Source organism: Elgaria multicarinata, chromosome 11 (assembly GCF_023053635.1).
Source record: "Elgaria multicarinata webbii isolate HBS135686 ecotype San Diego chromosome 11, rElgMul1.1.pri, whole genome shotgun sequence".
In the NCBI taxonomy this organism is placed as follows: domain Eukaryota; kingdom Metazoa; phylum Chordata; class Lepidosauria; order Squamata; family Anguidae; genus Elgaria; species Elgaria multicarinata.
The window spans coordinates 34,503,018-34,517,804 of NC_086181.1; the positions used below are offsets into that span (position 1 = coordinate 34,503,018).

General features: G+C 45.9%; 2 protein-coding genes across 2 annotated transcripts in view; one reads left to right on the forward strand and one right to left on the reverse strand.

Annotated features, from left to right (window-relative positions):
- LOC134405666 (apoptosis-associated speck-like protein containing a CARD) overlaps nucleotides 1-14,787 on the forward strand; it is a 180,104-nt gene that overhangs the window by 138,275 nt on the left and 27,042 nt on the right. The window lies entirely within an intron of this gene.
- LOC134406620 (interferon-induced very large GTPase 1-like) lies at nucleotides 228-7,146 on the reverse strand. Its single transcript, XM_063138127.1, has 2 exons — nucleotides 6,381-7,146; nucleotides 228-4,948 (listed from the first exon to the last, which is right to left on the reverse strand). The coding sequence occupies exons 1-2, from the start codon at nucleotides 7,144-7,146 to the stop codon at nucleotides 228-230; spliced, it is 5,487 nt and encodes a 1,828-aa protein (XP_062994197.1).

Genomic DNA, 14,787 nt, shown 5'->3' on the forward strand with positions numbered 1-14,787 from the left:
TCCTAATCAATTTGGAATGAGGTATTTTCAGTTTACGAACCTCTGGAAAATAAAGACTAGATTGTTTTGCTAACTTCCATATGAGTGGCTCTAGGTTAAGTTTAAAAACTGCGGGCAACGGCTGAGTTTCTTACAAACCAATTACAGAAAATGAATACACAACTGGGGGATGCTAAGCTTCATTTGAAACCGTTCTTGTAAGGCAGATGCTTTCAAAGGAGTAGCCCTTACTTCATATTATATGTTTCCTTCAATGCTTGCAGAGCCTGTTCTTTGGTTATCTTCTTCCATTCCTCAGGCAGGTCAGCTGGCTTAGCATTGTACTCTTGGGCAAAATCATGATTGAACTCTGTTAAAACAAATTTCCAGTAATCAGAAGCACTGATACTGGGATCTGGTTGGATGCACCAGTCTGGATAATAGACACGATAATCTTTGTATGGATGGAGTTTCCATTCTTTCTCTGGACAATAGAATTCTTGATTAGAAGCCACATCAGTAGAACACATGTTATAATAGAGCTTTTGCGTAGTTTTAATTCTCCACTTCCCCAGCCCTTGAGGTCGATGAACTGCTGCAAAGTGTTCTTCGTGCGCTCCCCCTCCAGCTTCACAGGGGACTTTGCAGAAGGGACACTGCTTCCCACAGCCAAACACTCGCTTGAAGATCTCATCTTGGGGCTTCACCGGCAATTTGGAGAGTTTGGATGTGATATTCAAGGCATCAAACATAGATAGTATTTGTCTTTCTAGATCAGGAAGAGATTTTTCAACATAATCTGAAAACTGACCAGTATCTGACCCATGTTTAAAGTGAACCCCCACTAGACTGGCCTTGGGAATAACCAACTCCTTCTGCATTTCTCCACAAAAATGGTCCAGAAATTCTGAGATTGTCACAAGGTTTTTATTCTGCACGTTTTTCAGGGCTTCACTAATTTTCATCAATATTGCTGAGAGAATCTGTGCCTCCAGGTTCTTCAGATCCTTGTTCTTAGAATAGTGATCTAACACTCGTTTCAGGATCCAGCTTTTTACAAAGTCTTCATAGTCATTGATATATTCCACATACTTTCCAAAATTCTTCTCTTCCAACATTTCATTCAGCAGAGTGTACTGGAAAAAGGTCCGACTGGCATATTCAATCGAATGAGAACTGGTGAGAATGTCGTCTACTATTTCTATCCCGAGTCTCTTGTTGATATAATCCACTAGAGCAGGTTGGAGACACTGATCACAGAAATCCTTAGCTCTGTTCTGTAGGGCATCTTTTTCAAGGTACAGATCTCTGAAAGCAGAAAAATATTGAGTTTTCAGCTTTTCGAGACATCCCCTTGGATTGTTTTCCTTAATGAAATTTTCATGCATCTTCTGAAATTCGTGTGCTGCTTCTCCCAAAATGTGAAGCTTGAGGTCCACTTCCAAAGAAGGTGTGGTATGAAGTTTTTGAACATCACTCTCTTGAAGCTTCTCATTGATTGCACACAAAAGTTCACCACAATACGTTTCATCGTAATCTGCTTTGGAGCTCAGCTTTTCCTGAATGTACAAACTGCATTTGTTCATCACGGATTTCACAAGTTCTTCTGCTTTATTCAAATGCTCATTTATGGCAAAAAAGTGCTGCTTCACACGTTCACAGAATGATGAATTTATATACACATTTTTCATTTGGAAAGTGCTTATTCTGTAGCTTAATAACCCACTTTTTCCTAGTAATTTGGGGATGACTAGCCTCCCCCGAAGGGACAAATCCTTTCTCAGATGTAGCTCAACATCTGCATATATGTCACGTTTTTCTAACCTACGGGGTGATATTTCCTGCAATGTTTTTGTCCACATTCGTTCAAACTCTCCTTCCAACTCCCGCTCTTCTAATCTGTGCTTTTCCCCTCTACATTCTTCTAGAAGCATGTCCACCTTTCCTTCAATTGTTCTCAAGTATCCAGCTTGAAGAGTGTCAATCTTGTGCCGACCCTTTGTAATGTGAATGGCATCACGCAGTTTATTGGAAGAATAACTGTCGAGTTCACGCATGAGGCCATTAGCACTCATGACAAAATCTTCTCTGTACTTTTCTACAAGATGCAGATTTGCTGCTCCGCTTTCAAAGTACTCCTCCAAACTCTGCAAAATCTTCTGTTCTCCAGTTGATAGTTTCTTTTGAAGTTCACATTTCAAATTGATGAAATCAAGCTCATCAGGAGAAATATTCTGAATGACAGTTTCCTGCTCAGATACCCAGATATGCATCTCTCGGCGGAAACCCCAGTCCCACTTCGAATATTTCATGGACAGATTATTATAGGCTTCTGCTATGAGACTGTTGCGGAAACTAAATATGAAGTTCTCATGTTTCACAGCATTCCACAGACTCTTCACCCATTCAATAAACTGAGGGATATCCTTGGGAGGACTTTTACATGAGCGGTTCCTCATGAACTCAAAGAGGGACTTCTTTAACTCAAAGACCTTTTCACTGTACCCCCTGTTGACTGGAGCCATAGGAGGGACTCCATGCCATAGTCCTGGGATGTACCAGTTGTGCATTTCTGGGTCATAGTCCATGATATCCGAAAACTTGATATGTTTATCAACTTTTTCCATTTTTGCTGCTGCCTGGGTCATTTCATTGAGCTGTTCCAGAAGATGTTTCCTATCCCGCATGTTTTGGTCATGTGCAGAAACGTCACTCACATTCTGATGAACAAACTGGCAGTTGGGCCTTTGCCCAGTCTTCTCCATCCTGAGGAAGGCGTGGGTCACGATTTGCAGGATGTCCTTCATTTCAGCGGCATTCTCCATGGCCATGTTCACTATTGTGATGTCGCTCAGCCCGATCACTAGAGTGGCCAATTCATTATCATGCTGATAGCTGTCTTCCAGTTTGGCCAGCTCAGGGGCCTTTAAGCCTTCAGTGTCTATGACCAAGATGAAATCAAAGCCAAGCTCCCGAACCATGTTTTCTCTCATCTTAAGGAGTGTCATGAAGGCCCCTCGTGTACATCGGCCGCTGCTGACAGCAAACTGCAGCCCAAACATGGTGTTGAGAAGGGTGGATTTCCCAGTGCTCTGCACTCCCAGCACAGTTATCACCAGCATTTTGGATTGACCACCTAGTTTGTTATGGAGGTTAGTTAGAACATCAATTACCCATTGCAAGGGAATATTGGAAGCATCTCCATCGATCAGTTCTAGAGGAAATCCTTCAAGCATCAGGTCAGCTGCAATGCTTGGGAAATGGTCAAACTGCCTTCTGTTTTTTGTTATTTGGCCATCTTTAACCATTGAATACTCAGCCTCATAAAACTGCCCCAGCTCACGAATGAAATGCTCAACTCCCAAAGAAGAGCATGATATCAGCTTGTCTACTTCTGCAATTTTCTCGCTATTATCTCCTGAAGTCTTACATTTTTCTTTATACTCCGCTCGTAAGTTAGAAAGATTTCCCCTAGCAATATGATCCAGACTGAACTTGATCCATTTCAAGAAGAACTGCTTCTCTGCTGAATTCAAGTGTTTTATGCCATCAAGGAAGTGAATCAAACCAATGGTAAGTTCACGTTCATTCTGCTGTTTACGCAGCTCCAACAGTCTGCCTATCTGTTCAGATCTGTATTTTTCTGCAGGCATGTCTCCTTGTCTCTCCATTCTGCACAGTTCTTTCTCTACTTTTGCCAGGTCCTTCCAAAGATCACCTTGTAGCTTGAATGTTCCATTCTTGTAATTTACTACATCTTTAATGCCTCCTGTGATTTCTACAGCACATTTGAGAGCATTTTGACACACGCTGCAGTCCTCATCCACCTGAATGGTAAGCTCACGGGCCACAGCAGCCATCGCAGCCATACTCATCTTCTTGGAAGGAGAGTTGATTATTCTTCTAACACTAGATCTTAGCTTCTCCACAAATTCTGCTGCATTTGTCTTAGCAGCTTTCACTAATATATGTGAACTGTTGAGCCTAAGCACTGGAGCTAATTTCTTCAAGAAAGCCAAAGTTGTGGATTTTCCACCATCACCTTCCAGGATAAAGTAGAACTGAGCAGATGAATTCTTCAGCGATTTCAAGAGGGAATATTCCCTTTCACTGATTTGCTCTGCAAATATAAAGACGGCCAAGGAGATCTCGGTTAAAAAGCTAAATTGTACCTGGTTTGATTTAACGTCTCCACGGAGATTTGCAATTGCAACTGGCTCTGGGAAGAGATCTGAGCTCTTCTGCCCTCCTGGGAAATACCAGGCAACCTCTACAAGCCCATCAGCAATTTCTCGAGGGAGGTGCCCGCACTCCATGTCTTGGTGTATGAAGAAATCGTGGTGCTGCTGGGCGGGGCTGAGAAACTCATTCAGGAGTTTGGACTTGGAGAGGTTGGAGCTCCCCATTCGCACAAAAGAAACTGTCGGCATGGATATCGAGGCCAGGCTCTCCTCCACGAAGCCTTTGCTTTCAGCCAGAGAATGGGGCCTCCATTTCTTCACAATGTCTCTCATGGCCCAAAGCATCAGGGAACATTTGGGAGTCTCCAAGGGAGGCAGAAGCAAAGGCAGGGCAAACTGGCACATCGACATCTTGAAGAGGATCTCCTGTTGGAGGAAACTGTCTGAACAAAGCAGAACTGCACAAAGGACGTCAAGGGGGTTCACTGACACTCTCTCGTCCATCTCAGCACTAAAGAAAATTTTTTCATCCATCATCTTTTTTTCCTCCGTTCCTGTCATGCTTTGAGCATCATAATGCCCCTGTTCAAGGCTTGTGCTCCTGGCTGTCACATTCAAAGCCAAGACCTTCCTCAGGAAATGCCAAGGCAAGTTTTCCAGTGCATGAGGGGCGCACTCCGCTATACTGTCTGAACTGATTTCCAGGACCTCACGCCGGGAGAGTTTCTCGCTTCTGTGCTTCTGCAACTTTAATTTGGATAGGGTGTCCTCCAGTGCTTTCCTTCTCTCTGAAGAAAGAAATGAGAAACATATTCGTTATCCTTACTGCAGTAGTGCCTAGTTCCCAGTGGCCCTCATCAGGTCCACCAATTCTTTCCCAACAGGTCCCTCAGTCTCTGGATCTTTCCCTTCCCTCTGGGATCACCCATAGTCTTTCACCGTTAGAAAAGTCACAGTTGATGCATTGGGCTTGATCATGAGCAAATAGGTTGGCCAATGATCCAAAGGTGGTAAATCAATCCGTTGGGATGACCAACCAGAAAATTTGGGAGTCTCTTGTGTAAGCAGCAGCTTCCACTAGAAACCAGTAACCAATTGTGGAGGGCTTGTGGCCTTGTGATTTACCGCTCTTTGTTTTCTGTGTCATGTTTCTATTTAGACAGGTTTGGAAATATAACCCTGATGTTCTGGTTTTGCTGCCTTATAATCTGCTGTTGAATAATATTTTATTAGCGTTTAGTACTATTCAATGTGTTGGCTTTATTTTTTAAGTTTGATTTCAGCTTTAAATCTCTTTGATTTCTAAACAGGGAGATAAATTAATAGAACTCTTATGGATATACACTAAATGTTTCTTTTCCTACATTGGCTAAGGTTGTATGTCGAGCTGAGGAAGCAATACCTTGTGCCCCTGATTCCCGGGTTCAACCACATGTCACCTAAAAATGTAACTCAGATATTATTGTTAGGCTCTGATCATTATATATCGTTCAGGACTGCAAAATTTGTACAGCGGGCGCTGGAGGTACGGAAGAACAGGTTGCTTACCTGTAACTGTGGTTCTTTGAGTGGTCATCTGTGCAGTCACACTATGGGCTCTGCGCTTGCGCTGAGCTGAGCTTCGGAAAGGATCAGTAGCTGAGTAAAAAACCGTTTAGAAGGCGGGAACCCCTCCCCCACCGTCCAGTGCACATGCTCCCGCCCGCTCCCTCCTTCCCCTCAGTTCCTTTGCGACTGGACCGAACCTGGTACCGAGAGGAAGACGGAGTCGAACAACCAGCATGACACCGTAGAGGGGACGGAGGGAGGGTTGTGTGACTCAAAGAACCACAGTTACAGGTAAGCAACCTGTTCTTCTTCTTCGTGGTCTCTGTGCATCACACTATGGGCGATTACCAAGCCTTTACTTACCGGAGGAGGGTCGGTGTCATTGCAAGATCGCCGAGAGGACTGCCCTGCCGAAGGAGGGATCATTCCTGGAATGGGTGTCGACACCATAGTGTTTGATGAAAGCCAACGGGCGCGACCAAGTAGCTGCCTTGCAGATGTCAATGAGTGGAACTCCTCTGGCGAAGGCAGTGGATGTAGCTAAACTTCTGGTGGAATGTGCCCTTACCACAGTGGGGGGTTGAAGTTTTGAAGTTTGGTATGCGAGGCTAATGGTACTAGCTATCCATCCCGCAAGACGTTGGGAGGAGACTGCGTGGCCCTTTTGCGCACCTCCATAGCAAACGAAGAGTCTGTTAGTGGTGCGAAAGGCTTGGGTCCTGTCTTTATAAAAGGCGAGGACCCTATGGACGTCGAGGCAGTGCAATCGTTTTTCGAGGGAGGTGGTGGGAGAGGGAAAGAAGGCTGGTAAGACGATTGGTTGATTGATGTGGAATTCTGAAACCACTTTAGGTAAGAAGGCAAGGTCTGGACGGAGAACAACTTTGTCGGTGTGGAAGACTGTGAGCGGTGGATCGACATGGAGTGCGCAGAGCTCACTTGACCTTCGGCCAGATGCTATGGCGATGAGGAAGGCAACTTTCCAGGTAAGTAGGTGTAACGATGTAGTGGCTAGTGGTTCAAAGGATTTTGTAGTGAGGGCATTGAGGACTACAGACAAGCTCCAAGTTGGATATATGGGCTTTATAGGTGGAATTAGATTTTTTAGGCCTTTCAAAAAAAATTTAATGACTGGAGTGGAGAACAGGGTCCTGCCCTTGATTTCGCCTCTGTGAGCTGATAATGCAGCGAGATATACTCTAATGGAAGAGTACTGTAAACCCTTAGAATACAAGTAGTGGAGAAAGAGGAGGACGTCCTTAGGTGAGCATTGTTCCGGGAGGAAGGAGTTGGCAGAAGCGAAAGTGGAAAAAGACGCCCACTTCTTTGAGTATGAGTTTCTCGTAGAGGGTTTTATGGATGCAGACAGGATTTCTTTGATGTCTGCGGGGAGATCCGGCGTGGAGGCAGGCGCGGCTAGGCGTTGTGTATCCTCCATGCCGAGAGATTGAGGGTGCGTAGGTCTGGATGATGAATTTGGCCGTGATTGCAAGATAGGAGAGATGGAATGAGTGGTAGAGTGTAAGGTTCTTCGTTTGCTATGCGGAGAAGAGGGGAGAACCAAGTTTGTCTGGGCCACCGAGGGGCAATCAGTATGCAGTTGGCATTGTCTGTGATGATCTTGGCTATCACCTTGCTGAGCAGGGGGAACGGAGGAAATGCATAGAGTAGAGGACCGTGCCAATTGTGGAGGAATGCGTCCCCTAGTGAGGCAATGCCTACACCCCCTCTGGAGCAGTAATGTTTGCAGGCTGTGTTCTCTTCGGAGGCGAAGAGGTCTATTGTCAGGTCGGCCCCAGAGATGAAAGAGGTAGTGGGTCACAGAGGTTGAGAGTTTCCATTCGTGCTGGGGGCGTATATGGCGACTGAGAGAGTCTGCTAGGGCATTGTCCGTACCGGCAATATGGATTGCGGTGAGGTGGATTCCTTTGGGAATAGTCCAACTGAGCAATTGTAGGGTAAGGTTGACGAGTTTTGAAGAGCGTGTGCCGCCTTGCTTGTTGATGTGCCATAATACGGTAGTGTTGTCCGTGAGGACTTGGACGTGTCTGTTGGAAAGTTCTGGTTCGAATGCTAGCAGAGCTTTCCTTACTGCTTCGAGTTCTAAAAAGTTTATGTGGTTTTTCGCCTCCGATCGCGACCATCGATCTTGGATTTGGAGCGGGCCGCAGTGGGCTCCCCAGCCTATGGTGGAAGCGTCTGTGGTTAGGACTCGTGATGGTGGTGTTGGATGGAATGGAACGCCGTTAAGGAGATATCCAGGTTTTGTCCACCACTGAATAGAGTGTGCTACATGTTTCGGAAGGCTGAGGAAATGCAGTCTGGGGTTGCGTGACTTGTCGAAGTGTCGCAGGAACCAAAGTTGCAGGGGGCGCATTCTGAACCTGGCTCATTCGACGACGGCGACGGTCGATGCCATGTAGCCTAGTAGGCATTGGATGGCGTGTACCGATGTTCGAGTGGCTGACATCATGACTCTGGCTTTCTTCATTAGTATACGGGATCGTTCGAGTGGTAAGTAGGCTCTTGCTGGTATCGAGTCGAGACGGGCTCTGATGAAAGTTATTGATTGGGTCGGTTGGAGAACTGACTTTTCGTGGTTTATACATAGTCCGAGGTCGTTGAGCAGGGAGATGGTGGTCGATACGTGATTTTGGAGATGTTGTTTGGAGTCTGATACCAGGAGCCAGTCGTCCAGATAGGGATAAACCTCGACGCCTAGTAGGCGGAGATGGGCGCAGATGACTGCCATACATTTGGTGAACACTCTTGGTGCCGATGTGAGACCAAAGGGGAGTACGCAGAACTGGTAGACGTCTGAGCCTATGGCGAAGCGTAGAAAGTGACGGCACGATTCGTGGATGGAAATATGAAAGTACGCGTCTTTGAGATCGACGACAGCGAACCAGGCATTTTTCCTCAAGAATTGTAGAGTTGTGCCCAAAGTTGTCATTTTGAATTTTGGGGGGCGTATAAAGGAATTTACGTCCCTTAAGTCTAGTATAGGTCTGAGACCCCCGTCCCGCTTCGGAACTGTGAAATACCGGGAGAAGAAACCTGCAGTTGCGAACTGTTTGGGAATTTTTTCAATAGCTCCCTTGTGCAGAAGTGTCAATGTCTCTTGCAGTAGTACTTCTGATGGTGTTGTATACTTTACAGTGCCGAGAGGAGGGAGGGTCTGGAAGTCGATCCTGTATCCTGTAAGGACGATGTCTAAGACCCACGAGTCTGTAGTAATGTTCTCCCATGCGTGAAAGAATGGGGCGAGACGGTGTCGAAAAAGGTGGGGTCGAGGATGTGGCGTGGCGTCAAAAACGACGTTTAGAGAAACTGTCCCCTCTCTTTTGAGATCTAAATTTGTTTTGAGGGGTAGTTGTCTTTCTTTGGAAGGTTTGAGAAGGTTGGAATCTCGGTGTCCTTTCGAAGGATTGCCTCTGCGAGTATGGTTGGTACTGGCGTGGCCAGCGACGGGATTTCTGGGTTTGCTGTTGCTGTTGTTGCTGTGGGCCGATGCCCATCTTTTTGGCAGTTGTTCTTGCCTTCTGGACATTGTCCATCTGTTCATCGGTCTTTGAATTGAAGAGACCGTCACCGTCGAAGGGAAGGCTTTCGATCCGTGACCTGGCTTCTGGTGTGAGACCAGCGGATCTAAGCCAAGCGTGACGCCGGAGAGCCACTGCGTTTGTCATGAGTTTCGAGTAACAGTCGGCTTGGTGCCGGGTAGAGTTGGTCTGGAGTTTAGAAAGTCTGGATGCTTGAGCCTGAAAAGCTCTTGCTAACTCTCTCTGGTCGTCTGGCAAATAGTCACACAGGGAGCCCATTTTGTCCCAGAGAAAGGCTTGGTAACGTGCCATTAGTGCCTGATAGTTAGTTACTCGAAGACCTAAAGTTGATGCGGAGTAAGCACGCCGACCCATAAAGTCCAATCTGCGACCCTCTTTATCAACTGGAGAGGAGTGTGCTTTCTGTGACCTAGAATGCGATGATTCTACGATTATCGAGTTGGGCTTCGGGTGCGAAAATAAGAACTCAACATCTTTAGACTGAACTCTATACATGGATTCGAGTCTGCGTGATGTGGGCGAGAAGAGCGAGGGGGGCTCCCAAGTCTGCTTTAACGTTTGCAGCAAGATAGGCGAGAACGGAATTTCAGTTGGCGTCGAAGCTTCCGTGTACATGTTATCAAAGAACGGATCTTGGATCTGTTCCTGATGTTGCTGGACGTCGACACCTAGAGCAGTGGCCATGTAAAGGACTTGTTCCGAAAATGAACCCATGTCCTCTGATGGTGAAGGGCGGTCTTTTGTTCCGACTTGCATCACTAGGAGAGGGTAGTGATGGCTGGAGGTCTGAGGAAGAAGAATCAGATTGAAACCCTTCTTGGGAAGCCTGGTCAGGCTGTAGTACATGGTATGTATCTTCCTGAGATTGAGGTGGTAGAGATAGGGATCGAGGTGGTACAGGAGGTACAGACATGTCTTGTGAAGGCGGAAGGGGAGGCCGACGCCTATCCGGGTAAGGATCAAAATAGGGGTCCCTGTCATAGTAAGGGTAATCCCCTGGATAGCGGTAGTCTGAGTATCTGTCCCAGTCTTGTGGCGGTGATCGAGATCGGCCTCTGTAGTTGTCGTAGTAGCCCCTTGGATAATGCTCTCTGTATGGGGAAGAGCGGTATCTGGAAGTCGATCTTGGAGAGCGTTGATGTTGACGGTAGGCTTCAGAGGAGGGCTGCAACGCAGTTGTGACGGCCTGCTCGGAACGATCTTGGTTTGGAGAGGGGCGTCAAGGAGAAAGCTGTGGAGCTCCTTGACTGGCTGAGGGCGGTCTGGCTAGTGACAAGGCGCTTGAAGTCCTCCTGGGAGGAGAAGGAGGAGGGAGTGGCCTTTGAAGTGATAATGAGGATTCTCTGATCTCCCCCTCCGATGGCGTCGAGAGAAGTTCAGTGACCGGGCAATCAGGCGGGTTTGAACGTTCTCTAGTTGGTGGCGGGTGTTGTTTTATCGACAATCCCCGCGTTTGGAGTGGACGCTTCTTTTTCTTTTTAGGCTGGGCGTCAGGGGACGACCGTGGCTTTTTTGCCTTTTTAGCGAGCTTCTTCGCGGTCGATACAGCAATAGAGCGCGATGGCTCGTTATGCGCCGTAGATACCGAGGAAGCTGACGATGTCGAAGCTTTCGGTATTGATACGGGGGATGACGCCATTTGTGAACCTGCAGGGTTAGGCGTGTCGACGGACAGAAGCGTTCTTTTCCACAGTTCAGCCTTTAGGCGATCAGATCTGTGGCATCTGGTTTGTTTGGAGAAAGCCTGGCAGTGGTGGCAGGTCTCTACCACATGGGCTTCTCCTAGGCAGAGGACACAAAGGGAGTGGCCGTCTGCTGCAGGGAGTTTTGTGCCGCAGTGGACACACTTTCTAAATGGGGCCCTGAGGGCCATACAAGGTTGAGAATAGTTAACAAGAGAAGAGGTATAGAGGGAGACGTATAGTCAAGGAAAAATATAGTTAAGAAAAAATAGTTCAAGAGAGAATCAAGGGTGGGTTTTTTTTGGGTTTTTTTAGGAGAAGAACATAAGTAAGGAGGAAAAGTTTTTGAGAAAAAGATATGGAGAAAAAAGCTAAGCTATAAGAGTTTGTTAGAATTACAAGGATCCTTCCGACGAAGCTAGCAGGTAAGCAGTTGCAAAGGAACTGAGGGGAAGGCAGGAGCGGGCAGGAGCATGCGCACTGGACGGTGGGGGAGGGGTTCCCGCCTTCTAAACGGTTTTTTACTCAGCTACTGATCCTTTCCGAAGCTCAGCTCAGCGCAAGCGCAGAGCCCATAGTGTGATGCACAGAGACCACGAAGAAGAAGCTTTTGTTTGCCATATAGGATCAAATATCACTAATCTGAGATTACATGCGGGCCAGTACTGCTACTGCAATTGAGGCTACTATCAGTTTTATATTATTATCTTGTATTATTCTTCTGATTGCGGTGAGATGGTGTCTGGACATGCTATTATGTTATTATGTTAATATGTTATTTTGCTACTATTTTATTTGTTTGTGAATGGCCTAGTTTGCTAACAAGCAATAACGAGATATATATATATATATATATATATATATATATATATATAGTTATTATAACAGTGCATTTAAATTAATTAACCTGAACTAAACAAAAACATTAAACAGCAAACTAAAGAGCACAGGGAATGGTGTAGTTTATTGAGCATGTTAACTGAGAGGAAAGAAGTTTGGATGCAAGTATCACAGATTAAAAAAAAAAGTAACAATTGATTTCTCATTTTGATGAAATATGGAAATGAAATCACATTCCGGAGTTTTGTCCCATTACACACTTTAATGCTGATCATATCCTGTGTGGTTTAAGATAACTTATTATTGTTTATTACTGTTGCGTAGACACAGCTTGAATTTACTTAGTGTATGGTTGGAACAATTCCCCCTTGAATTCTTGAGAAGCAACCGGTATTTTGTTAAATAGAGACCTAGTGTCATTAATACTGTAATGTCCATCATGTCATATGTAGCTTATGGCCGTAGGAAATCATTGGAAGGTTTTAGGGATCTCTTTCAAATCAAAATCCTCAAAGGAGATTGTCCCCTCCCCTTGGGAACCCTCCCCTGAGGCTATGGGTACATTTGTTCTGTGTGAAAGAGGGGGTTCTCTCTCCCCACACTTCAACCCTTCCCTTTCTAAAAGCTCAGCACTGTTTTCCTCACAAGGCTTGTTGTTTATTCGTTCAGTCGCTTCTGACTCTTCGTGACTTCATGGACCAGCCCGCACCAGAGCTTTCTGTCGGCCGTTGCCACCCCTAGTTCCCCCAAGGTCAAGTCTGTCACCTCCAGAATATCATCCATCCATCTTGCCCTTGGTCGGCCCCTCTTCCTTTTGCCTTCCACTTTCCCTAGCATCAGCCTCTTCTCCAGGGTGTCCTGTTTTCTCATTATGCTTGACCACTCCCTTAATACCGCTGCCACCATATAACCCTTATTTAATACCTTTGGTCTCACTGAGAAACTAACTATAATAAAAGATGCCACACTGTACGTCATGAACAAAAGAGCTTATAATTTATTATTTACACATAAGATGATAAAGAATATGTATTTGCGTGTTCAATACACACACACACACACACACACACCTCTCAGATCAGGGATGGGGAATATGTGGGCCTCCAGATGCTTATTATTATTATTATTATTATTATTATTATTATTATTATTATTTCTTACCCGCCTCTCCGATTGGATCGAGGCGGGGAACAACAAGAAGCATAAAATACATAAAATACTCATTAAAAACATGGTATACGCTGTTTAAAAACATCTTAAAAGCATCCTAAAAACATACTAAAATATCCTAAAATTTTACTGGACTAGAATTCCCATCAACCCCCTCTATTGTCTATGATGGCTAGGATTGATGGGCGTTACAATCCAACAACATCTGGAGGGCTATACTTCCCATCCCCTGCCTTCAACATGCGCCTCAAATGATTTCACAGGGACTAGTTTCCTGGAAGAGGTTTTAAAATTGGAAAAAAGTGACCAGTTATGTATATATTCCAGAGGACACAGCTCAGTATTAGAACAGATTCTTTGGAAGGGGCACAAAATGGGGACAGTGGTCTGAGCTCTCTGTAGGACAGGCAAAATTAAATATTGAGGAAAGCTTTTTGCATCGTACAAACCAGGTCACTGTATTGAGATGCCGCTCTGAATTCTTCGTAAGATTGGAGGCATGCAAATTCAGACAGGTTTTGCATGCGTAACAGGCAAGCAAATACCTTTAGCAGTGTGTTTGTCTCCTTGCTCTGGTTCTTGCTGAATTCCACCTTCTTGCTCCTCTTTTGAATCACCTACAAGCAGACATTGGCATTCAAGCGTCAAGGTAAACAAGCACAGTGGTTAGAGGCACTCTTGAAAATGTACTCTTATAGCCCAAGTCCATTACACACACACACACACACACACACACACACACACGACATGTACTCCAACTGACTTCAATGGGACTAGATTCTTGGCAGAGGAATTAAAACTCAGTCTCTCTGTGGTCCCTCATGGCCCTTTGCATCTCACCAGTACCAGACTGGGAAAAGCTAGTCTGCTAGAACCAAATATGTATTTGTTTGTATATACTTTTAACATATGAAATCTTTGTTCCAGAATCTTGAGACCGGGGGGGATCTACACTACTGCTTTAAAGCGCTTTATAACAATTTTGACAACTGTTGGGGCCCAGGACACATTGCATATACAGGTTTCAAAACGTTTTCAAAGCGCTTTAAAAGCAGTAGTGTAGATCCCCCCTTCTCTTCCATTTGTGGGTCAGTAACAAAAGCATTGGCGTGCAGACAGGGGGTTCAGGGGGTTCAGCTGAACCCCCTAATACACTGCCGCCGCCATGTTTGCCCCGTCCCTGCCAAAATACCGGGGTTGTGGTTACTGGGCCCGCAGCAACCACAACTCCAACTTACCTAAATTTCTCCCGTGAGTGGCGGCGGCCATCTTGAATCTCGCCTGAACTCACGCGAGATCTCGGCAGCTGGCTGGGAACTCTGTGAGACCCAGCCAACAGCCAAGATCTCACGTGAGTTCGGGCGAGATTCAAGATGGCCGCCGCGTGGGGTGGGCAATGAGAGCAAGGTGAGGGGTTGGGGGCTGCGTGCAACAACGCAGCCTCCAGCACCCCACCCCCCAGCTCAGAAGAAGCAGAAGCAGAAGCAAGAAGAAGCACAAGAAGCAGCAAGAAGAAGCAAGCTGGAGGAGGAGAAGATAGAGGAGGAGGCAAGACTGAGGTTTGTGTGTGAGAGAGACTGTGGGGGTGCATGGGGTCTTTGAGTGATAACACGTGTGCATGTATGTGTGTTTTTGGAGTGAGTGATGCTGAGTGTGTGTATGTGTGTGCTGACAGTGTGAGTGTATTGATGTCTGAATGGGATGCCTGGTTGTTTGACTGAATGAATGTATGTTTGTAGTGGGGGTAGCTGTAGTTTTCTGTGACTTGGGGGGATGATTTGGAGACAGAAAAAGTCCTACAGCTCCCAGCATGTCCCAGCCAGC